The following is a 26,392-nucleotide window of genomic DNA, read 5'->3' on the forward strand; positions in this document are numbered from 1 at the left end:
CTGGGATAATTCCTTCCTATGCTTCAGGACTTTTAAGAAGATTAAAGAAAATTATACCTTACCTTAGGGGCATGCTGTGGTTAGTGTCTCTAACACTTTAACAACAAAACACAATGGTTGGGTGGGGTGGGGGTGGGGGACCCTCCCTTTACCCACACTCCTCTCTATCTACTGTGCCACTCATTCTCCTGAGTCAAAAAATACTCAAAACAAACAAAATGAACAAAAACTTGTCTTCATATTTTTTAAATTAATTAATTAATTTTTGGCTGCATTGGGTCTCCGCTGCTGTGCGCAGGCTTTCTCTAGTTGTGGCGAGCGGGGGCTACTCTGTTGCAGTGCGCGGGCTTCTCATTGCGGCCGCTTCTCTTGTTGCAGAGCACGGGCTCTAGGTGCGTGGGCTTCAGGAGTTGTGGCACGTGGGTTCACTAGCTGTGGTGCACGGGCTTAGTTGCTCTGCGGCATGTGTGATCTTCCCGAACCAGGGCTGGAACCCGTGACCCCTGCATTGGCAGGTGGATTCTTAACCACTGCGCCACCAGGGAAGTCCCTGTCTTCATATTCTGATACCACTTATTCACTCCACATCTATTCTTCAAACAACTCCCTTTAGTTTCGGACCTGATACCTCCATAGAAACCATGACGAGGATCACAAATGACCCTCCAGTGGATGGCTCAGCAGCAGACTGTTCACTACTTTGTCCTTCTGTTCTGGCTTCCATGACACCCCTCTCCTGGCATCCTACTTCCCCACTGGCTGCTGCTGCTTTTTTTTTGTTTGTTTGTTTGTTTTTTTTGCAGTACGCGGGCCTCTCACTGTTGTGGCCTCTCCCGTTGCGGAGCACAGGCTTCGGACGCGCAGGCTCAGCGGCCATGGCTCACGGGCCCAGCCGCTCCGCGGCATGTGGGATCTTCCCGGACCGGGACACGAACCCGTGTCCTCTGCATCGGCAGGCAGACTCTCAACCACTGCGCCACCAGGGAAGCCCCTGCTGCTGCTTTTTAAACTTCCTATTCTTCCCTGTGACCTACAGATGTTGGTGCCAAGTCCTCTGCTTTTTCTTCTTCTTCTTCCCCTTTATAATCTCATCCATTTTTATGGCTTTCAACACCATCTCTGTTCTGACAACTCATATTTATATCTGCAGCTCAGACATTTCTGAGCTCTAGACTTGCATTTCCAACAGCATATTTGACGTACCCATGTGAATGGAATGTCTCTCATATACCCTGAACTAAGTGTCCCAAACAGAACTCAAATGCTTTCAAACCTGTCCTTATCTATCAAGTTTCCATCTTGGTAATTGGCATCACCATTTACCTTGTTGTTCAAGACATAAAACTCAGAGTGGTTCTTGATTTCCCCCTTTCTCCCACTGCCTCTCTTCCCCAATCCAATCCAGTGTCAAGCCCTATTTCTTCAATTCCAATGATACTTAAAATTCACTTTTCCATCTCTGTTTCTGCTATTCTGACTTGGGCCATAAGTCATCGTAGCCCAGGCACCCACTACCTCTGAACTACCTTAAAGAACTTTCTAATTTCTTCCACTTCCACTTAATTTTCCATAGGCTGGTAGAGTTGTCTTTTGAAGACGTGTAATAATGTTGCCCTGCTTGTTCGCTTTTTAGATCTTTTTTAGTTTCCTCAAAGCATTTTACATAATTTTATTTTATTGATTTGTTTTTGCTGGTTGTGTTTGTCTCCACCACCAAGTTCCATGAAAGTAGGTGCCATGTTTCTCTCTCTAACCATACAGAATACCAGCCTGATTTATCACTGGGACTCAAATAATCATTTATTAAGTATCCGATATTTGAGAAGGAGAAAACAAGATAAAAAATGTATCCTGTTAGATGGTGGTGAGTCCTAAAAAATATAAAGAAGGGAAGAGGATATGAAGAGTTGAGGAAGTGAAGCTTGCGATTTTTAAACTGGGTAGCTGGGTGACATTGAAGTAAAAACCTGAAGGACACAAAGGAATGAGAATACCGTCTGGAGAAAGGAATATTATGACATGCAAAGGCCCAAACGAGGGAGCCCGCCCTGCATTTGAGCAAAGCAAGTGTGGAGGAGACCCAGGAACTGAGGAGAGAGAGTCAGAGGGCGGTGAGGTGGAGGTGGTCTCAGATCATGTTGGGCTCCAATGCCATAGTCAGGAATACTGGCTTTTAATCCAGGACTAGGAGTGACTGGAAAACTTTCAGAGGACACACATAATGTGACTTATGTTTTAACTGGACACTCTGGCTGGTATGTTCAGAATAGTCCAGGGAATACACGATGAGAATCTGGCTCAGGATGTTAGCAGTCGAGATTGCAGATTAAAATTGTCCTTAAAAGCCCGTACTGAAAAAGTACAGTTGACATCAGTGATGAAATAAAAATTTACATTTTAAGGCAAGACAAGAAATATTTACACATAGAACTTTTTCTCTGCCCTTTGGCCTCCTCCCTCCCCTCTAGAAGCATCACGCACCTGCATTATGCATTAACCAGACCTCCTCAATGGCAGAAATACCTGCTCAACCATAGTGATCACTTTTTCTCCTTCTGGTACCAGCCACATAATTCCTTAGACGATAACATTCCTTTTTCAATTCTGAAAGGTGTCACGGTGACCCACCACTAGCCTTGTCAGTGCAGACATCTCTGGTGAGCTTTATGTGCAATGCCAATATACCATTCCCCTTAAAGACAGCGATTGGTGCAGAACAGACTGGTCAGACGACCTGGGGAGACACCGGGCCATACCTAACGAAGTTCATAGCTTAATACTTACTTGTGACGTTATTAATGTTACTAGCTAAATTACTTGTATTCTGCCTGTTTTACAAGATTATTGTTTCCTGCATTACCAAATGTGTGACTGAGACTCAGATAAAATTAATGATGATTAGGCCACTTGAAACAACTGACCAAATATATAGTTCTATAACATCCATAACCGTAATCGTGTAGCTTCTTCTATATGGGAAGAGGGAACAACAAGAAGAGGGAACCGTTTCCTGGACAGTAACAGCAAGATAGGTGGCCCAGAGGCTTTTGGTCATTGTTAACAGAGCTTCGCCCAGTAATAGCACATTGAGTGGCCTATCAACAAAATCCTCACCTGACCTGGGAATTAGCATTCCTAGCCACATGGGACAAACTGCTCGAAATGCCTCCCAAACTTTGGCTGAAATTAAGACCGAAAAGGAAGGGATTGTAAAATAAAGACTGCTGCCCACCATCCAGTTCTACAAGAATCAAATCACTAGCCACTGAGGCTATACACCCTGAAAGGAATAATACACCCTGAAAGGAATTTGGGGTGTGTGTTGGGGCAAGATCAGGATGAGGCACTCTGTGCTCTGGGAAAACTTGTCTTCAGAGAGATATTTTCAGGAGAAAATTTTTATGAACCTGGATTCTTGCATCTTCCCATACTTAGAAAAGCACTAAAACCATTAACTTAGATGTCTGTTCCTCATGACCTGTGACCTTCTACCGAGATGTGCGCTTGATCGCACATACCCCCTTTGCCAAAATCACGTATATACTGGCTTCCCCCTTTATCTCTTCAGAACAGTCCTCAGAGCTCTCTGAGAGGCTGTCTCCCGGGCTATAATCCTCAGTTTGGCTTGAATAAAATTTTCCATCTCTTTCTTAATTTTTTGTCATTGACACCAACAACTAAGAGAAATCTTAAATTAGGTTATTATACATAGTATTAATCTTTAAAATAGTTCCTATATTTCAAAGTAAGAAATACTCCAAAGTAAGAAATCCCTATTTATATTAAGATGTCTATATATGAATTCTGGTAGACAAATTATGGAAGTAACCTAAATATCTAACAAACTAGAAATACTTAATGTAGTGTAATATTAAGAATAACTATATGGACTATGCTAGTTTAGAAAAGTCAACCAAAAAAAATTGAGTGAACATACAGAAAACAAACATATATTAAATGCATTTCATTTAATTACATAAAGATTGTTCCCACACAAAAGGCCTAAAATAGCCATGGTCTTGTCATAACTCTTGTGAAATAGTTGTTTCTAAGAAAAAATACTTCCCTGAATTTTATGAACTTCAAACTTAAAAGTTCATTACAATTTTTATACTTAGTTAAATATTTACCTTGGGGTCTTTCAGCTTATAGTACTTTACTGATGTCATAATAAGAATATGACATCAAAAAATATACAAGGGACTTTTTTCAAAACCTTTGTTAAGAGTTAATTTCTAAAGTAAAAACGAAGTTAAACCAACTCGAATCCTTTAATTCAGGAAGCTAGTTAAATGCTAATAAAATTCAACACCTGGTCTTTAGATCTAGTTAAGTCTTAATATTTAAACAGATCAGATTTCAGAAGTAAAGTTACCTTACTTTCAGGATATTGATGAATGTTTGCAAAACAGTGCTCTCCGAAGCAGCTATCTTAATATATTTTATTTTCTCGGTCCTACCTTCACGAGTAGCATGGTTTGAAAAACCGTTAACAACCAGAAATCAGACAGGCTATGTCACGGGTTCATTACAGGACATGGTTTTCAGGATATCAAGTCTGGAGCATCCGGGATAAAAACAGGCTACCTTAGCTGGGCAGAACGGTAGAAGAAAGGGTAGAGGCGGATGGTGCGGGACCCTCTTACCTCCAGTTTCTGTAATTCCCACACGCATAGGGGAACCGCAACCACTATGGACACCAGATAAATGACCACCGCTAAAGGTCGAATCCACTGTCTCCAGTTCCTCCAGGTACAAGTGCAAGGCATGTTTCCGCATAAATCAGCTCCGAGTAGCAAGAGAAAATAGCTCGAAAGAGATGGTAATGGGGTCTCTGGCTGTTCCGTCGACTCGCATACTACGGAAAAACAGCCGTGGAGCGACTTCACCAGCTGGAACCGCCTCCTCGGCCCACGCTGTGCTTTCTGTTGCTGCTACTGCTGCTGCTGCCACAAACGCGGCGGCTCAGGGTACTACTGGGGAGCAGTGCGGTCAGCATTCTTTCTTTCCCACCTTGCATCTACCCAGTTCTTCCGCGGTGGAATCCCCGGCAGAGCCGCTGCTCTCACCTAGGAATCGGCCGGAGCTCCGCCTGCAGCATGGCCTCGAGGGGAGCGGCGCCGAGCCGGACCGGCCTGTAGAGACCCTGCAATCAGTTCGGTTCTGCCCCGCGGCTGCCTGCCCGCTCACTCTTTCCTTGGGCGGTGAAGTTCCCTCCCTCCCGCGCTTGCAGGCGTCTGCTCGGCCGATTCCGCTGATAGATAAGAGATGAAAACTTAAACCCACCAGCCCCAGGATTTCTTCACTGGTTCCCACGGGCCAGTCCCCCAAGGCGGAACCAAGGCCAAACCAGGGCTTCCGCTTCCGCCCCCGCTGTCTGAGGTTGGTGATTCGTGGACAGCGCCAAGATAGGCCCTCCCCATCCGGCTCACTTCCCACTCTCTGATTGGTTATTTTCCGGGGCGGGGCTGTTGGGATGGATACCAAGGGTACAAGGTTGGATGAAGCCGAGGTGTGTGGAAGTTGTGCCGTCGCTGCCGGGTGGCCCAGTGGCCGAGGAGGATTCTGCAAGCTGTATAGGTCGTTTGAGAACACATGAGGAACTCCTGCTACGTTGTTCTGCTGACTATATTCCAGCTTTAAGAAAGCCTGGGTAAGAGGCCATTACCTTAGAGCTGAAGCTTTATCTGCACGAACATCTCCGATTCTCCCTGGGAGTGGATAGGGGAGTCAGCTGGACTAAGAAGACAGAAAAAAAAAAAAGGGAAACGTCCACCTAGTTTTGTGTCAGTTGCCAGAATCTAGGGGTAGAGCCACTTAGTTATTTCGGGATTGTGCAGAGGATTATTCTAGGGATAGCTTAATTTTAGAAGCAGTACTGCATTTGGAACTTGTTAAAAACTCGCATACATTTGAGTTTCAGAGAGTTGACATTACAACTGACAAAGAAATTTTATGTGCTTAAAGCTTTTAGCTGAACCGGAGCAAACAAATGGCAAATGGGATCTTAAAGCCTTCCTAAACCAATAGAGCAAACAAATATGTACCTCTCAATTAGATACACAAATATGTCCTCTATCTGTAATTTTCTACGTGCTTTTCTTACAGTATATTAGTTGATGTACACAAAAATCCCCAGAGGTAGGCAGTTTTCCATGTTACAGGTGAGAAAACGGATTCAAGTGGTTAAGTAGTTTGCAAAGCTCATTGAGCTAGTTAGTGGTAGAGCTGGGATTCTAACCTTGGTGTCTGACTCCAGCATTGGACCTGTCAGTACCTGCCACCTGAGAATTTCTGACTAATGACCATATATGGACAAGAAGGCTTGCAGTATTGAATACACCCAGACTAAGATTCTCACAGAAGCACTGAGGGAATGTTGTCTTCCCCAGGGTCCTAGCCAAAGTTTGGAGCTTGATAACATCTCCTTTTTAAAATTTGGCCTCTTTTAATACAAACTGATTTCTTAAAGGGAAATAGGCCTTTTGTTTGTTCTTTCTAAACTAACCTACAAAATTGAAGTCGTTATTTTAAAAAATTTCCTGATCATTAAATTAACACATACTCCATTGTTGAATTTCAAAAAATAGAAGAATAAAGAAGAGAAAAGTAACCCTTACTCTACAACCAAGTATATCCACTACTTACTTTTTTGATACACAATATAGTCTTCCTTGGATATACTGCATACATAGATTGTCTCTGTGCTTTCAGCCACAGTCATTGCCATCTATAATAATCTTTCCCATTCTTTCTCATGGGAAAATCTTTTTCACGTAATTTGTGAAAACTTCCTTGATCCCCTGTCCCCCTCCCCCCAACCCGTAACCTTATGGCACTCACGTTATAATAATTTCCTTATTTGTCTGTCTTTATTTATTTTTAAAATTATTTATTTATTTTTGGCTGCGTTGGGTCTTCGTTGCTGCACGTGAGCTTGCTCTAGTTGCGGTGAGCGGGGGCTTCTCTTCATTGTGGTGCTCGGGCTTCTCACCGGTGGCTTCTCTTGTTGAGGAGCGCCGGTTCTAGGCGCGCGGGCTTCAGTAGTTGTGGTGCGTGGGCTCGGTAGTTGTGACACACTGGCTTAGTTGCTCCGCGGCACGTGGGTTCTTCCCAGACCAGGGCTCGAACCCATGTCCCCTGCATTGGCAGGCCGATTCTTAACCACTGGGCTGCCAGGGAAGTCCTTGTCTATCTTTTAAATTGAGTTTCTAGGAGCAAGCTAAAGTTCTAGAACTATTAGAATAAAGCAAGGGAGGGAAGGGACCAGAATGTCAGATGCACAGGTGGTTTCCCACACCAGTGTGTGAACTGGGGTTCATTCATGATGAAGGTTCTACAGGTGAGCAGAGAAATGAGAAAAAAAAAATACATAGTGAGTTTTTATTTGGTCAAACTTATTCATTCTAAAGGATTATGCTTTATTTTGAAATTGTCCATTCTATTTTTTTTTAATGTGATGATAGTTACAGAGTAGTTGTTTTCTAGATGTTCTTATTTTGGAAAATAAAAAGTTGGTAACTTTATTTGCTCCCATTTGTTTTATTCCTGAAATTGTTCTTGGTCCGTGAAATCCTAAAGTCTAGTAATCACTGAGGCAAGGATTGGCCGTTGATTTCAGTAGCCATAATGTTGGCATGATCCTGATCTACTTGCTTTACTTGCTCTAGGTGTTCTCTATATTCTCTCTTAGGATATGACTTAGCCTAAGTCTGAGGGTGGATCTGAGCTTTATCGTGTTTGAAAAATAAGAAATGGTTATAACTAGCAGATGGTACTGGGGTCAAAAGCAAGCTGTTAGTCATTCTTGATGCAATTTACATAGATAAAATGAAGTTTCTGTTTATTACTGTATCACATGAAAATAGGTAGGTGAAATTTTGCCATCCATGGAGGATATGTTTGGATTAGTCTGACTTAAAATAATAGGTTAACAAAATTCGCTTTGAGGGATTGTGGGAGGTGGGCACTGTTAACCCCTTGGCATGTATTACCCTATCTCTCTACGGAAATATGTCTGTGATGGTTTTAAAATGTGGCTGCAACTTCTTTACTCTTCCCATAAAAATATATACTCTGTACCCCTTCCCCTTAAATCTGGGAAGGGTGTGACTGATTTGACCAATAGAGTACAGTGAAAGTGATCATCCTCACCATATGACCTTAGCGTCTAGGTCATAAAGGCCCATGCAACTCCACCTTATCTGTTGGAACAATTGCTTTTGGAACTCTCAGCCATTGTGTAAGAAGTCTAACTGTCTGAAGCTGGTGTGCTGTGAAAAGCCCAAGACACATCAGGAGGGCCCTTGAAGGTATGCTGAGTGACAGTCACAGCTGAGCCCAGCCCTCCAGTTAGCCCAGCCCAGGTGCCTGTCATGTGAGTGGAGAAGCCGACTCTAGCTTCCAGCCTTTTGAGTCACCCATCAGCATTTTGAGTCTTCCAAGACAAGGTGCTAGACTTATGGACCAGAGGAAGCCATTCCAGCTCTGCCTCCTCCTGATTCCTGACCTGAAGAATCCATGAGCTCAAGAGAACTATAAGAAAGACACAAACTGGGAAAAAAATTTGGAAAAGACACATCTGTTAAAGGGCTGGTATCCAAAATATACAAAGAACTCTTAAAACTCAGCAACAAGGAAGCAAAAACATGATTTAAAAAGGGGCCAAAGACCTTAACAGAACTCCCCTAAGAAGATATCCAGATGTCAAATAAGCAAATGAAAAGATCCTCCACATGATATGTCATCAGGGAAATGCAAATTAAAATAACCATGACATACTGCTACACACCTGTTAGAATGGCCAAAATCGAAAACTGACAACACCAAATGCTGCTGAGGATTTCACCAGTGATTGAACTCTCATACACTGCCGGTGGGAATGTGAAATGGTATAGCTACTTTGGAAGACAGTTTGATGGTTTCTTACAAAATGAAACACACTCTTACCATAGGATCCAACAATCGCGCTTCTTATTGTTTACCCAAAGATAGTTTAAACCTTATGTCCACAAAAATATCTTCTGCACATGGATGTTTATAGCACCTTTGTTCATAATTTCCCAAACTTGGAAGCAACCAAGATTAGATAATAAACAGTTTAATAAACAGTGGTACATTCAAACAATGGAGTATTATTCAGCGCTAAAAAAAATTGAGCTATCAAGCAATGAAAGGACATGGAGGAATCTTAAATTCATATTACTAAGTGAAAGAATCCAATCTGGAGAGACTACATACTGTATGATTCCAACTATATGACGTTCTGGAAAAGGCAAAACTATGGAGACAATAAAAAGATCAGTGGTTGCCAGATGGGGGGAGGGGTAAGGTGAATAGGCAGAGCACAGAGGATTTTTAGGGCAGTGAAAATATTCTATATGATATTATAATGATGAATGTATGTCATTATAATTTTGTCCAAACCCAAGAATGTACAACAACCAAGAGTGAACCCTAAGGTAAACTGTGGACTTTGGGTGATTAGCTATGATCTTTGGGTGATTATGCTGTGTCAGTGTAGATTCATCCTTGATGAAAAATGTACCATTAAAGTGAATAATGCTGATAATGGGGGGCTCTCATTAATAATGTGTGTGGGGGGCTCTCGGGGGTGGGGGGATATGGGAATTATTTGTACATTTCTGTCGATTTTGTTGTGAACGTAAAAGTGCTCTAAAAAAATAAAGTAAAAAATATCCATGAGCATAATGAAAATGTTTTGTTTTGTTTTTTCTTTACTGGATCCTTCCTTTCCATGGTACCAGCCTGTTGAGCTTTATTTAGTATCTTCATTTTTTAAATGGGGACAAACATACCTGTCTTACCATTCATAGGACTGATTTGTGGGTTTAATGAGATATCATCAACATACTTTATAATCTACAAAGCATACATTTATATAATGATAGCTACTTTGTATTGAGCATCCTCAAATTCCACTACCCTACAGTTCTAGGAATAGTAGTGGAAGCTTTACGTATATAATTAATAGTATCTCTTAATCCTCAACACAACCCCCCACTGTTGTTATGATTACATTCAATATATAAATCAGTTAATAATCAGCTCAAAGAGGTTGGTTGGATTGGTTTGCTAAGGTCAAACAAATAGAAAGGGGAAGAGAAGATTCAACTTAATATTACTTCCAAATAGAGGCCTTCCTTTCCTTTTAGCATACAGCTAGGAAAACATTTTATGTCCTTCAGAACAGCAGGTGTGATTAAGAAAAAGGGGAAATGGGGTTGGTGGAGGGTGCGTACGGGGTGGGGGAAGAACCACTGAATAACCTGCCGCTATAGCAAAGTTAACAAAGAAAACACCCTGATAAAACTTGTGCTTGCGTTTTACAACAGACCACCTGAAAATCCCTGGACTTCATAATACACTGGTTTTTTTATGTATCAAATATAAGGTGCAAAGTAAAAAATAGATGTTTTCAAAGCTAGAAGAGCCATCCATCCCCGCCAGATCCAAACTGTTATCATGCAAATACACAAATCAAAAATGACACGAAACAGGAAAAACAGGACTTCCTTTGCTTTCAGAAAAGCCAAGAAGCAAAGAAAACTCTTTTTAGAAATACAGAAAAAAAATTTTTTTCATAGTAGCTAATATGCCTTCCTTAGGCATTAAGACAAATTTCTGTTCATAACCTTGATACAGCCATATTTTTACTCTTTATAAAAATCAAGTCTCCCAGTAAAAATGGTATTTTACCACACTAATCTTTAAATTCCATCACTGAAAACGTAATACACAACAATTTCTAACCTCTTGGAACATTCTGCAAAGTGGATTTTAGTCACTGGAATGAACAATTGCTAGGAAAAGCAGCACTGCCTCAACTGTGGTACAATTTGGTAGTCAATATTCTTGTTTTCCAATGAAAAGGAGATCTCATAAGCAGAAACACTGGACTCCTTGTGGTTTCATCGATCGAGAGAACGTTTCTGAGCAGCTTCTGAGCAAACACTTCTTAACAGGTTGATCACAGATCTGGGGTCTTCACTCCTCATAATGGCACTGCCAGATACAATCATGTTAGCTCTGCGCATTTATGGATGGTGACAGGACCTACTCCATCATCAACCTCAATGTCCAAAGACGGGAGCTGGGTCTTCAACCAGTGAACCTTTGGCATCATACCTTCCATGAATTTCTGCCCTTCAAATCCAGATTCCACTGTCATAACCAAGGCCATATCTATCTGATTAGCCCATGGTGCCAAATACTCAACTGTAGTTCCTGGTTTGATAGCAAGGCCAACCTTCATTCCATTCTCCCGAATGTCTTTGATCAAAGCCCCCGGGTTCTCAGTAGCCTCGAGATGAAAAGTATATTGATTGGCTCCTGCTACAGCCATTGGTTTTACCCACTGTTCCGGCCTGGACACCATCATGTGCATGTCAAAGAAAGGGTCCTGGCCTATCTGCTTTCGGAGGCTTTCTACCACAGGGTGACCAAAGGTGACGTTGGGAACAAAATGCCCGTCCATTACATCCAGGTGCAGATAATCGGCCCCAGAGTCCAGCATCCGAAGGCACTCTGCCCCTAAACTGGCCAGTTCGCTGTTGAGGATGGACAGGCCAATCCTGCAGCCGGACGCCATGGTGCTAGTTCTCTCTGAAAATGTTTTTTTTTACCTCACTGAGTATAGGGTTGTTTGTTATGCATTTGTTCCAGTGAATGGATAACTGAAACAGTGTCTTGTGCCTATGTGTGTATATACTGTCTACCTAATCTGAAAGAAGCTTCCTGCTTAGAGTGATTTTTTTTTTTTTTTTTTTTTGCTTAGAGCTGACTTTAAGTCTAGATAAATTGCCTCAAGCTTTTCTCCTTTAGGAATATGTTGCCTTCAGAGTCTGAGGTTGTATCAACCAGTCAAAGAGTTAAGTGAGTTTTAGATTTAAATGTTGCAAGAATGCAGGGGAGAGCTCCTAGCAGATCTTAAACACTATGCTTAACTTTGTAAAGTGTTATCTTTTCTCCTACACCCAAATGGAAGGAAAATTGTTTACTATGCACCAGATGAGTGGGGAAGAAGATAAAAGTGGTACAAGCTATAATATCAAACTTTCAAATTTGAACTTTGAGTATTTTCACCCATTAAGTTTCAGCTTTACCTACCACATCTTCAGGCTACATTTTAAGCTTTGTTGAAGGTGCCATGGTTTATTGATCTCTCCCTCTCCTATGCTTCTCTACATCTATAACAGATAAAGCTGTAGATTCCTGGGTGTATCACCATATCTCTATGTGTCTAGATGTCTTTATGTACAATCTACCTTGTCTCAAAGAGACTCAAGTATGTTTTGGTAGATAAATACTGTAGTTGCATGTATAAGTTTTGGTAAATGTAATAAGTATATTAAATGTGAAACTCTAACATGTTCATGTTAAAATAGAAATAAATTGTAATTTAAAAAATTATTTTATGTCATTTTGTTTATTGGGTCTAATGATTCAGAGCAAACTATGGCCTGCAACCCAGGTGTGGTCCACAGTCTGTTTCTGTATGGCCCATGAGCTAAGAACGGTTTTTTACATTTCTTTTTTTATTGTGGTAAAATACACATAACAGAAAATATACCATTTTGACTATTTTAAGTGGTTAAAATTCAATGGCATTAAGTACATTAACATCGTTGTGCAACTATCACCACTTTCCATCTCTGGAACTTTTTCATCATCCAACTGAAAACTCTGTACTCATTAAACACTAACTCTCTATTACCCTTTCCCCCCAAGTCCCTGGTAACCACTATTCTGCTTTCTGTCTCTATGAATTTGCCTATTCTAGGTACTCTATATAAGTGGAGGCATAGAATATTTGTCCTTTATTTGTCTGGCTTATTTCACTTAGCATAGTATTTTCAGGGTTCATCCGTGTTGTAGCATGTATCAGGATTTCCTTCTTGTTTAAGGCTGAATTGTATTCCATTGAATGTGTAAACCACATTTTGTTTATCCATTCATCTCTCGATGGACAGTTGGGTTGTTTCCATCTTTTGCCTATTTCAAATAATGCTGCTGTGAACATTGGTTTCCACCTTTTGCTTATTGTGAATAATGCTTCTTTGAACATAGTTGTATGTACCTGGAGGAGGAGGTATGGATGTGATCCTCCTCTATTGCTGTTGACCTTGACCAGAGCACTCTCCTTCCTGTCCCCTAATGGTGTCCAATGCTGCTATATACACTGGTGTACAGGGGAAATGGGGAATTGTTAATTCAGCAGGGATAGAGTTTCAACTTTGTAAGACGTGGAGAGATCTGGAGATTGGTTGGTGACAATGTAAATGTACTCACTTCTTTTTGGCTTTTACATTTTTAGAGTTGTAAAAAAAATTAAAAGAGTATTTTAAAATATTTACTATTGGGCCTTTTATAGAAAAAGTCTGCCAACCCCTAATTTAGAGTAAATGTTTAAAATTTTATAATGGGCTATTATCAAGTTGCTAAATGAATCTCAGTATACAGTTCCCTCATTTCTTTTTCTTTCTTTCTTTCTTTTTTTAAAAAATTTTTGGCCGCACCAAGTGCCTTGTGGGCTCTTAGTTCCCTGACTAGGGCTGGAACCTGTGCCCTCAGCAGTGAAAGCACGGAGTCCTAACCACTGGACCACCAGGGAATTCCCAAGTTCCCTCATTTCTTCACTAGGAATGTATTTAAATTTCAGCAGACTTTCCCACACTAAGTATTTGGGGAACTCTAGTTCCATCCCAAAATCAACATTGAAAATCTCGGTTTTGTTTTTGTTATTAAGATTTACTGATTTCAAAGCAAGATTCACTGATTTTTTAATACAGGGATCCTGTAGTAAATTCAGAATAACAGGGCACAAGAGTTCTTTTCTTTAGAGCCAGGATCACATGAAAGAAAAGGCCCCACCATGTATATTAACTATGTAGAAACTGGAGATGCTGTCATTTCCACTTTTAATGTGCTTTTCTGATTCTCCTCTGAGCAGTCTCTCAATGTCCTTTGAACCTTAGCTTGTCCCTAAGGCAGAGATTCCCCAACTTTGTTTCACGGCACCCTTAGAATCTCAGTAAGTTTTTCATGGTGTCCTTAGGCCAAAGAAATTTCTAATAGTTCCATTTAGTAAGTAATTAAGTCCAAACAACCTAATTGTAGACATTCATATAATGTCTGACAGATGTTTCTGTGTTTCTCTGAAAAATTTAAACTATCCAATCCATGCGGCCTCTGAATCCACTCCAGTGCTGTGTGGCCCCTCAGCACACAATTTGGAAATTGCAGTCCTAGGGTCTCATGCCTGCGTTTCTGACTTGGACTAGCCTTTGTCCTTGGCTTTGCTTCTTGTTTTCAGATCCTACTCCCCACAATTCCAGGGCTTGCCTAACAATTTATTTTTTATTTATTTATTTTGCCTAACAACTTCTGATGGCTTTCTTTGCTTAACAGATTTAATTTTCACATTCTTGATTCGGATCTATTCCCTCAGTACATTAACTTTTTTTTTAATTTAATTAAATTTAATTTATCTTTTGGCTGCATTGCGTCTTTGTTGCTGTGCGCAGGCCCTCTCCAGTTGCAGCAAGTGGGGGCCACTCCTCGCTGCGGTGCGTGGGCTTCTCATTGCGGTGGCTTCTCTTGTTGCGGAGCACGGGCTCTAGGCGGGCAGGCTTCAGTAGTTGTGGCTCGCGGGCCCTCGAGCACGCAGGCTTCAGTAGTTATGGCTCGCAGGCTCTAGAGCGCAGGCTCAGTAGTTGTGGCGCATGGGCTTAGCCGCTCCACGGAATGTGGGATCCTCCTGGACCAGGGACCGAACCCGTGTCCCCTGCATTGGCAGGTGTATTCCCAACCACTGCCCCACCAAGGAAGTCCCAGTACATTAACTTTTATATTGGATTTTCTTAATAAAGTCTCTTTATTTAAACTACTGAAATAGTTAAATAAATAGAACATTTGCCCTCCTCTTCAAAAGTGTGTTATTGGCATTACTGGATTAATGACTATCAGGATCCCCAATTACCTCACAAGAAAGGTGATAAAGTATCTTAAGCCACCTGTAATTCTTGGTAGTGTATGTTATCCTTTGTCACTCGAGTGAAGAGGATCCTGTGAAAGGTGCAAGCGACCCGCATAGTAAATAATAAATTACCTTTTCTATAAATTATTACTCAGTGGATGAACTTTCCAGTAACTCTGATGAGGAAGTTTTTTTTTTTAATTGATATTTTATTTTCAGACTGATTTCAGATACTTCTGGCATATCAATTTACAGGCTAAAAGGAATATGAAAAACCTTAATAATTGTAACAGATTCAAAACTAGATAATTCAGGAGACTTGGGAGAGAAGGCATTTCTGGTTAGGAAGAAGATTCTGTGCATTATCTGTTAGGATGATCTGTGCACTGAGAAAGGAAACTATTTTTATACTGAGACAAATTCTTTTAGGATTTAAACAAAAATCACTGTGTCATTTAGTGTACTTTAGATGCTAGACTGTGGTGATCCCCACAGAAAGAAGGCTTGACTTACATGAAGTAAGGAGAATTCATGGGAGGATTTCGCCCCAGTGTGGAGGAAGTTTTCTCTTTCACATGTGAGCAGAGCTCTCTATGGAGCTTGAGTTTTACCTCTTACTTTTCTCATGCATTTTAGGCTGTCAGTTGCCCTGTGTAAACTCATGAACACATGTCCTACTTGGTTTTATGTGGGTCAGATCTGGGGGTGGAGTGAGAATTGATTCCTCTCTCGCCCCGTAGAGCGATATTCCGAGCATGCAAAGCTCTGATTGGAGCCCATCAGGCTTTACTTTGTAGATGTAGACCTAGACTTTTTTTTTTTTTTTAACTCCTTGGGTGTGAATCGTATGATTTGTGCTTTCCCAATTTTCTCATTTGGGAAAGGAGAGGAAAACAGGTGAGCAGTGTCTTTGCTTTTCCCCTTCCTCCTTGACACTCTCCCAAGGAGGGTCTCTAAGTCAGGATATAAGAATCAGGCAAGTGCCCCAGAACTAAGTTTTTTAACTCTCCTTATTCTCAGGAACCCTGGGTTTGTGATCAGTGATCCCAGGAAGGAAGACTTAAGTAGAAAAATACCTTGCCTAATGTATTTTCTTTTTTCTTTTAGGCTGTGCCTTGTGACTTGTGGGATCTAAGTTCCCCAACCAGGGATTGAACCCGGGCCATTGGCAGTGAGCGCGGAGTCCTAACCACTGGACCGCCAGGGAATTCCCGCCTGATGTATTTTCTGTTGCTACCGTAACAAATGACCAGAATGTTAGTGGCTGACATAGAAACACATGGCTTCAGGATGGTGGGCCACTGAGCTGGGAGTTCTTGGACTGTTAATATCTGTGAAGGGTCTGAGATTTGTACCGTATTTGCAAGCTAACAGGTTAGCCTGCCACAGTTTCATGGATGCTGACGAGACATGAGACATTTGGGTCAGAGGCAAAAGACTTTTCTACTAACAGCACAGCAGGCAGTAAGAGCTTCGTGTTTGCATTGGTTCCTCTTGCCTCCCAAGTCCTGTGGGGCGAGGTGGAGAGACCCAGGTGTATGCTGTGTAGGAAGGAGTTTGCACCACAGCCGAGCAACTCTGAGCTTAGAAAACCCTGTCTTTTATAATGACCTGAGAGTAAACCTGTCAACCTTTGCCCTGGAGAGAGACGTTATCTTTATCATCCTAGTCGGGAAACAAATGTGCTCTTTGCCCTAGAAGGAGAGGCTCTCTGCCTCTCAAGGCTGCTTGCTATATGAATATCCTTGAAAAGATATTCCAGAACAAAAGATAGAAAGAAAGTATACCGAAGTGCCATGGGGATTGGCTCCCAATAAAGATTAAACTGGATAACCAGGTGATTTGTACCACCAAAAATTACACATTTGGTGAATGGAAGCCTGACTTGAGTCAACCTGACAGAGTTACTTGCTTTCCCTCCCTAAGACTGCTCTTAGACCCAGAGACATTTTAATAAAAGCAAGGCCACATACCCTTGAGGAAGGTCTGAGATAATACTGAAGGTACATTCCACAAATCTTGTCTCGGGTGTATCAAGGAAACTATGCACAAGGTAAAGGGAAACAGCCACACCTTTTGTTATTATCACACAACTGTTTTGAATTAACACTGCCAAATAATTCTAAATAATGATTACCATCATATGATTCAGTCAAGGTTACTCATGGTTGGTCAAGTTGGGCGATTTGAAGAGTGTTCAGTAGGGGACTTCCCTGGTGGTCCAGTGGTTAAGACTCCTTGCCTCCACTGCAGGGGTCGTGGATTCTATCCTTGGTGGGGGAACTAAGATCCTGAATGCTGCAGCGCAGCCAAAGGGGGAAAAAAAAAAAAAAGTGTTCAGTAGAGGGACTGTTTACAAAGGTTTGGTCAAGGAGCATGGAAACCACTTGGGGTGGTGCAGTAACAGCAAAGAGGAACACGAAGATGGAGAGGCTGTGTGGAAGGAATGGGTCATCTGAAAAGAGCTATGAGATATATATGGTCTAACTGAATCACTTTGCTGAACCCCTGAAACTAACTTTGTAAATCAACTGTACTTCAATTAAAAAAAAAAGATTGACAAAGATATGACCATGACGATGTGAATCAACTGTAACTCTCATAATACATCATTTGATGGAGTGTAGAAGAATTCAACTCTTTGAAAAACTAGTTGTTCCTTCTAAAATTCCTTACAGTGTTTTATTAGTTCCTTGTAAAACTATGACCCAACAAGTATTAGGATTTTATCCAAGAACAAAGAAGACACATATTCACAAAGAAACTCAAACATATGTTGGCAGATACATAAACAAATTGTGATATATCCATATAATGGAATACTAGGTAGAAATAAAAAATGAACAAAGTACTAAAACAAATGAATTTTAAAAATGCTGTCTTAGAAGGAGGTTAACTTCTGAATGGCAGAGTAATGGCCACCCCAAACCTGCTCCTCCATAAAAGCAATGAAAACGCTGGCAAAGCTTGTCAAAATTACCTTTTCAGAATTCTGGATATTAACTAAAGACTTGCAACAACCCTAGGTGTGTTTATTCAAGTAAAAATATTGGAATCTTGCTAAAAATTAAAAAACATAAAAAAAAAGAGCTATGGCTGTCTGTGGAGGGATGACCCCACCAAGGGAAGCAGAAGGTATTAGTGCTGGACCTTGCTCTCTTCCCTTCCCTGATCTTGCGTTCATGTCCCCTATTGGCCAAACCCAACTGGAAGCCAGAGGACAAAGGAGCCTTTTGCTGTAGTCCAAGCACATCAGCTTCCCGGGGGCACAGAAGAAGGGCAGAGGATGGATTCGGAGTGAAAAAGCAGAAAATATTCAAAATAATAGCTTAAAATATTCTGACTCCCCAATGCTTCCATTACTAACATTTTTATTATGAGAGGAAATGAGCTGGGAATTTGATGTTTGGGACATAAATCTGCCTACATTTCTATGAAAAATAGTATTGTTTATTTTTACTCCACACCCATATAAATGCATCATTTACATCATTTTACTTGCTAGTGTCCCTCTGAAATTAGCTGATACTTCACTAGCATCACTCCTTTTTTACCTGCAGGGAATGATCCATTATGATTTTTGAATATGCCCTCATTTTTATGTGACCAGTGAATTGGCCTGCTGCAGATTTGACCCAATTATTTCAGCCATCTTCACGTTTGATTCTCATCACTATGGGTTGAATGAACTGTGTGGCCATCTATACTGATAACGAAGGGGCTTGCAAATGATAGGATCAGTGGTGCCATAGCCTGGTCACGCTGCACAGAAACATTCTTCTCAAGAATCAGTTTTTAAAAATCAGCAGAAGGAAAGATGCTGACCCTTTCCAATCCTTTTACCATTTGAATTTTCAGCTACACTGTCACCAGCATTTTTTTTAAAGCTGATACAATAGGACAGGTGTCCTGAAATAAGTGCCCTGTCTTTGGAAAGAGCAAATGGGTGACAATATCCACATCTGAAGTCTACAGCAACACCGAACTAACCATACTAGCTATCCTCAGGGAGCCCAAGACTGCACGACATATATTTTCTGAAAAGAGGTGAAGCCAAGCAGAGTGAGAGCAAAATTTGCAACTGAAGACTAGTTAAAACTTTATGCAAAAATATATAATACCAAAATGAGGCTTGGTGGTCTAGTTTTCTTTCCAATTATAGTTAATCCTTAAAATCTCTAATAAAGAGCTATCATCATATATTGTATCAGCTATATCACTGTCATCTTTACTCACAGTCTTAAAGAATTTCAGCTTTAAGGGGGGACTATAGTTTCTTAATCAGATGATTTTAATCTTGGGAGATGTGTGTGTGTGTGTGTACAGTTACAAATTCTTAGATCTAGCAGGATGTTGTTTTTGTTTATCCCCAAAGACGGTTTATAAAGCTAGACACTTTCTTATTACGGAAGCCTATTGATATGAACTCATATTTCTAACATTCGTATTGTTTATTTATATGTTATGTATTACATATAGGTAATATATAATAATATTTATTGTGGAGGCCACATAATCCAGTTTACTGCTGATTTAATAAAAAAGATTTCTTTAGTCTTAACGGGCAACACTTTCTTCAAGAAAGAGTTAGGAATCTTACGATTTATCTCTTAGCAGCTTTTTTCATCACTTTTCTTTTTCCTTTTTTTTTTTTTTTTTAACTTTTGCTCAATAGGAACCTGTAAGCAGATAGGGCAGGGGGGTCCCCAAGGGAAGAGAACCAGACAGAACTTTCTTAACATAAGTTTGTGATCTAAGCCTGGCCACAATTCTTGCCCTTGCAGAAGAATAGGTCTCTGGAGTTAAAGATTTTAAGGAACAAAAGAAGGTAAAAAACAAACAGCTATTACCAGGCCAGGGAGATAACCCAATCAGGAGACAATGTATCAGTTGTAAAGACTCCCAGTTCTGTTTCAAAAGTAAAGATTAGCCTGAAGCTCATTCTTGGGCTGTTTTGCAGAATTCAAACCCCCTGGAGCACTCAACCATCAGATTAACTGGAACCTAAGGAATGATGCTGCTGACCTTTCTGACCCTTATGACTCCAGTCGACCCAAGCCTGGACTCTGTCAACCTTTGCCCCAGTTCTATACTGAATTCTCCTCTGATCAAGCTCCTTCATAATATGCATACACCCCCACCCATGAATATGCATGTACCCTCAGCTTAAAACTTCCTTCTTAATCTTGTAAGGGGCCACGATGACCTGTGACCCACTAGTTGCTAGATTGTATAAACTGTCAAAAATATGTCATTTAATGTACAGCCCTCTGTCTCAAAAACTTACATAACTGTGGTTTGACCTCTGATGGACGGAACAGTTCTCAGAGTTTTCTGAGAGGCTATTCCCAGGTTATAATCCTCAAATTGGTTCGAAAAATTTTCCATTTCTTTCTTTGATCAACTGATTAATTTTTTTGTTGACAAGTGGAATAGTATCTTTTATGATTCTCTGATCCTCTTATCCAGCCTGTACACCATTGCCCATTTACTCTTTTTTCTCTTTTAAAAATTTTTTATTGAAATATAGTTGATTTACAATGTTGTGTTAGTTTCAGGTGTACAGCAAAGTGATTCAGATGTGTATGTATATAGATATCTATATCTATGTAAAAAACGTTTTCTCATTGTTCCAGTCCTCAGTGATTATTCCCTATTCTGTATCATTCATGTAGTGGTTAGAATAGGCTATCAAGAAGAGTTGGTTATGTATGCTATGATTGTATTCTATACACTCAACCATATTTTAAAAGGGTAAGACTGAGACTTCCCTGGTGGTCCAGTGGTTAAGACTCTGCACGTCCACTGCAGGGGGCGTGGGTTTGATCCCTGTTTGGGGAGCTAGGATCCCACGTGCTGCGAGGTGAAGCCAAAAAAAAAAAAAAAAAAAAGGGTGGGACTATGTTTTATGCACTCACTTTTTTCTGTTATGCCTGGTACAGTGCCTTATAATAGGATGCTCAATATATATTAGTTTTTGTTGATAATGAAATTCTGAAAGGAAAAGAAACAATGATCTTCCAAGCTATTGTTCCATTTTGCTTTGACCTTTCTTTCTGGTTGAAGGTTCTTAAGTCTGAAACAGTGTCAATATCAATTTACATGATTCTATCAAGTGTGGGTTTTTGTTTTGATTCTGTTAAACTAAATGTACTTGAGAGTGAACACAGATTTTTCTCTTGCCACAAGTAAGAAATTAGAAGGAGCTTTGATCATATTTACTGCAGTGGATGATCAAGCGTGCAGGGCCAGTGTTGCATAGGGAGAAGAGCTCTGTACCAGGAGTCAGGGCGGGCTTTTCTCCAGATGTATAGACTGCATCGGCATTTTGTGTGTTTTCTAAGGTCCTAGTCGTTTAGGGCATGCCAAGACATCCCTCCTAAGGTGAAGGGCAAATTGTTGCATCTAATCTGTATCAGTTTTCTATTGCCAGGTAACAAATTACCAGAAACTTAGTGGCTTACAACAATCTGAATTGATTATCTCATAATTGATGCTGAAACTCGGCCTCTTTGCACGGGTGCTGAATCGAATCTCGGTGACAGAGTTTTGGGTGAATCAGAAAAGGAAAGCTTTATTGCTTTGCCAGGCAAAGGCAGGGGACACAGTGGGCTAATGCACTCAAAAATGTGTGTCCCAGGGCTTCCCTGGTGGCGCAGTGGTTGAGAGTCCGCCTGCCGATGCAGGGGACGCGGGTTCGTGCCCCGGTCCGGGAGGATCCCACATGCCGCGGAGCGGCTGGGCCCGTGACCCATGGCCTCTGGGCCTGCGCGTCCGGAGCCTGTGCTCCGCAACGGGAGAGGCCGCAACAGTGAGAGGCCCGCGTACCACAAAAAAAAAAAAAAAAAAAAAAATCATAAAAAAAAAAAAAAATGTGTGTCCCAGCACCAGGGGGATTTGGTGAGGAGTTTTATAGCACTGGTTCAAGGGTAGGGTTGCTGATAAGGATCAGGGTATGTGCAGGGCCTGCATTTCTTTGATCTGGCCTCACATGGTCTCCTGATGAGTTTCTGTGATTCTCGAGGTTATCAAACTGTGACCTTCTCTCTGGAAAGAAAAATGCTTCATCTAGTAGTTAACATCTTCCATTTGTTGGGGCTTTTAGTCCTGCAGATGAGCTGAAAAATATTATGTATCCCTTGAGGTGGAACCAGGACCCTGCTCCAAGGCTGCACTATTGTTCCTTTTTTTTTTTTTGGCCACACCGACCCTCCTGTGGGATTTTAGTTCCTCCACCAGGGATCAAACCCATGTCCCCTGCAGTGGATGTGTGGAGCCCTAACCAATGGACCGCCAGGGAGTTCCCTGCACTATTGTTCCTTGACTGCTCCTCCCTTGTCTCCACATCCTCTCCCTTCCCTGATTAGCAACTGTTTGAACCTGCTCTTTGGAACTCTGGGAAAAGGTCATGGAGGCTGAAGCCTATTCCCTACAAACAAGAAATGGGGGACACAGAAAGGCTTCCATGCCCAGGAGCCCCACAGAGTTCTGCTCGGTTTCATGATTTCAGTAGGTCAGATGGTGGATTCTCTGCTTGGATTTCCCTGGGCTGAAATCAAGGTGTTGGCTAGGACTGCAGTTGTCCTCTGGACCTGGTCATTTGCTGCTCTCCTCTTTTTGGAGATCCTCCTTTGTTAGTGACCACATAAGGGAGGGTGTGCTGCTAGAGCCAACTTTTAAATGTTTTTAAAGTACATCAGATACGCTGGATGTGGGAGGCAGAGAGAGGGGAGGAACGGGTGGCCAAAGAAGGAGGAACTTTAGTAAAATGATTTTTAAGATTGTGGGGGCTGTTGGCACAGGCAGGACAGATTTTAATAAAAAAGCTAATAAAATTATCTGCACAAAAACTTTTTTGGGGGGTAGCAAGTGATTGGAAATCTAATTGTATTTTTTTAAAGAAAACGAAGAGAATTTGTTGATGACGTAGTTGGAAAGTTCAGAAGTTCAGGGAACTTCAGATATGGCTGGATCCAGGGGTTCAAATGATTTTGCTAGGACTCTGGTTCTTTCCTCTTAGCCTAGCTCTTTTGTAGCCCTCATGCCACCCTGATTTTTTTTTTAAATAAATTTATTTATATTTAAAATTTTGGCTGTGTTGGGTCTTTGTTGCTGTGTGCAGCTTTCTCTAGTTGCGGTGAGTGGGGGCTACTCTTCGTTGCGGTGTGTGGGCTTCTCCTTGCGGTGGCTTCTCTTGTTGCGGAGCACGGGCTCTAGGCACGCGGGCTTCAGTAGTTGTGGCTTGTGGGCTCTAGAGCACAGGCTCAGTAGCTGTGGCTCGCAGGCTCTAGAGCGCAGGCTCAGTATCTGTGGTGCATGGGCTTAGTTGCTCCGCGGCATGTGGGATCTTCCCGGACCAGGACTTGAACCTGTGTCCCCTGCATTGGCAGGCGGATTCTTAACCACTGTGCCACCAGGGAAGTCCCATCCTTTGATTTTTAACCCTTAATTGATTATACAACACCTAACTCCTCCTATGGACTCATTCTAGCAGAAAGAAGGGTTTCCTGTTATTTCTCAGGGAGGATTTCATGGATAAGGATTGTCTTGGCTTCAGCCACATGCCTCTTCTGGAATCACTGCAAGGGGGCTGGGGTGGCCTAATCGGCAGGTGGGTTTATATGCCCATTTTTGTAGCTGGGCGAGGAGTGGGGGGGGTTGGTGGGGGTGGAGTGGTACAGGGCCAGCCCCACCTGTCCTGCATGGAATGAGATCACTACAGGAAAGAGTGCTGTTACCAGGTGAAGGGGGTGGCTGGTGTCGGGCAGGCAGAAACAACCAATGTCCTCTATAGCATCCCTTTGGGCTTAGGTACAGGCAAGGTCATAGGGTGGAATCAGGAGGGTGGAGAAGAGATACTGACTCATCCACAGGTTTGAGTTACTTCCTTCTGGCAAGTGGGAACAGATCCACGGTTCCAGATTGTTCAGAGTATCTTGAGTATAATTTTTAGAGGAACAGTCTAACACCCTGGGAGAGTTATTCTCTTCATCTTCCTATATCCAGCTTTTCAGTATATTGTTCATGGTGCCATTTCCCTCATTACTCTGGGGCAGTGAATGAGCTTTCTTCATTCTTCCTTCTTTCTGACTCTTCAGTGACTCGGGTTTGAAAACCCCTTCTTTGTACCATCGTCTACACCTTCCTGTTTGCTACTCTTGGTTGGGTCTTTATTGTCATGGGCAGGGACTGTCAGGTGTCTACTCACCAATCTCTGCTTTGAGCCACTGTCAGATGACTCTGATTAAATCTTTTTTGGTTGTTTGTTTTTGTTTTTGTTTTTGTTTTTTTGCGGTACACGGGCCTCTCACTGTTGTGGCCTCTCCCGTTACGGAGCACAGGCTCTGGATGCGCAGGCTCAGCGGCCATGGCTCACGGGCTCAGCCGCTCAATGGCATGTGGGATCCTCCCGGACTGGGGCACGAACCCATGTCCCCTGCATCGGCAGGCAGACTCTCAACCACTGCGCCACCAGGGAAGCCCTAAATCTTATTTTGATCATGTCAATTTTCTTCTTTTAACAACCTTCATTTGCTGCAGGTAAGTATTTAGATGCACTCCGTATTTCTTATTTGGCATTCCTAGTCCTCTGTGATATGGCTTTGTCTCCTATATCCTGTCCTCAGGCCACCTGTCTGTGTGTAGTCAGTACACATGCCCAGCCCTGCTTCTGCACTGTGCTCACCCCCCACTTCTCACCCAAAACTGTCCCCTGCCCTCCTTCCCACTCCTGAATCCACCACATCCACTAAGACTTACCCCAAGTCCAACCTCTCCCGTGAAAACTTCCCTAGTTTTTCCAGTTCGCTATTATTTCTTCAGATTGTTTCAGAGAAGAATCATGGGACTTCTTTTCTGAGCTACCTAGTATACACTTCAGCCTACTCTCTTGAGTTGTTAGTTATCCTTTCATGATAAATATTGTTTCTCAACTCACCTCAAGGCAAAGGCATTTGCCATAGCTGTGTGACTTCAGAAAACCTCTCTGAGCATCCATTTCCCCCCCTTTGCAATGTGAGAGATAGCTACCATGCAGAGTGGTTGAAAGGATTAGCCAGGATACCTGTAAAGGGGCTCTCCCCGTGCCTGGTACATGAATTGAGTGTCACGATTGTTAGCTGGAGGCATTGCTGAGCAAGGGAAAGAAGTCCCATCCCGATGCACCTCCACACCCTTCAGCATCTGGTATGTCCCCTGAACCTCGTATCTGAAAACGAGGATTTAATTCAATAAGCATTTTGTTTTAGGTTGAGTTCCCTCAGACGCAGATCCTGAGACAAGGATGTACATGTGAAGGTTTATCTGGGAGGCGACCCCAGAATAGCAGAAAGGGAGTGAGAAGGGGAGATACTGAAGGAGAGGAAGCCAAGGCGGGACACATTCACAGACAGGTTACCACTGAGGGCAGCTGGGCTCCAACCCACTGGGAACCTCTGGGATGCTTTGTAGAACATGTTTAGGGTTGTCTGCCAGAGAGAGAGGAAGCTGATACCTTTGTCCACCAGAGTACATCCATCATTGACTGCTGGCTGCTAACAGGGGCCCTAACTTCCCCACACTTCCGGCCGATTCCTGCCCGTGGCTGAGTTGCTGCAGTGGAGAGAGTTCTCAGGCAGGGAAATCCAGGGTGGGGTTGCCAGATTTAGTGAATAAAACTACAGGATGGCCAGTTAAATTTGAATTTTCGATAAAAGACAAATAATGTTTTAGTGTGTGTTATGGGCTGAATTCTGCCCCCTCCCTAATTCATATGTTCAAGTCCTCAGTCTCTCAGAATGTGACGGTATTTGGAGATAGGATATTTACAAAGGCAATTAAGATAAAATGAGGTCACTAGCGTGGGCCCTAATCCAATATGTTTGGTGCCCTTATAGGAAGAGATTAGGACACTGTCGCACACAGTGGGAAGACCACGTGAGGACACAGTGAAAAGATGGACATCTATCTACAAGCCAAGGAGAGAGGCCTCAGAAGAAACCAACTCTACCAACTTCTAGCCGTCAGAATGGTGAAAACATACATTTCTGTTGTTTTTATACCCCCTAGTCTGGGTTACTTTGTTATTATAGTCCTAGCAAACAAATACAGTGTGTTACAATATTGCGAGGGATGCAGTTATACTAAAAAACTACTTTTTGTTTATCTGAAATTCAAATTTAATTGAGCTTTCTATATTTTATCTGACAACTCCAATTCAGGGGCTTGTTTAAGGGATAAGAACAGAGCAGTATCTTCATTTAATGAGTATCTACCATGTGTCTGGAGTGGGGTTTATTGTGGGAATATGGAATTAATGAATGTCTCCAGACCCTGTTTGCTTACCTCTCAGTGTTGTAATTAGGCTTGAATGAATGATGTGTTTAGAACTGCTTTGAAAATTATAAAGTACTACAC

At 41.9% G+C, this 26,392-nt stretch overlaps 2 protein-coding genes across 3 annotated transcripts in view; both read right to left on the minus strand.

Moving 5' to 3' along the window:
* The window catches only part of TMEM184C (transmembrane protein 184C), a 31,810-nt gene extending 26,475 nt beyond the window's left edge, over positions 1-5,335 (minus strand). Inside the window, exons 1-2 of one of the 2 annotated variants that reach the window (XM_032632296.1) lie at positions 4,647-4,777; positions 2,482-2,734 (exon numbers count right to left, since the gene is read on the minus strand). In XM_032632296.1, coding sequence (XP_032488187.1) covers positions 2,482-2,487 — 6 coding nt within the window. In that variant the 5' untranslated portion in view covers positions 2,488-2,734; positions 4,647-4,777. Of the gene's footprint in view, positions 1-2,481; positions 2,735-4,646 lie in introns of both variants that reach the window. The other variant, XM_032632295.1, reaches the window with a different exon arrangement.
* A 5,596-nt stretch (positions 5,336-10,931) lies between these two features.
* Positions 10,932-11,611, minus strand: LOC116754333 (ribulose-phosphate 3-epimerase-like). Its single transcript, XM_032632867.1, is given in 2 exon segments — positions 10,932-11,047; positions 11,050-11,611. Coding segments are annotated over 2 exon segments (678 nt in total).
* Positions 11,612-26,392: the final 14,781 nt, after the last annotated feature.

Source organism: Phocoena sinus, chromosome 5 (genome assembly GCF_008692025.1).
Source record: "Phocoena sinus isolate mPhoSin1 chromosome 5, mPhoSin1.pri, whole genome shotgun sequence".
NCBI lineage: Eukaryota > Metazoa > Chordata > Mammalia > Artiodactyla > Phocoenidae > Phocoena > Phocoena sinus.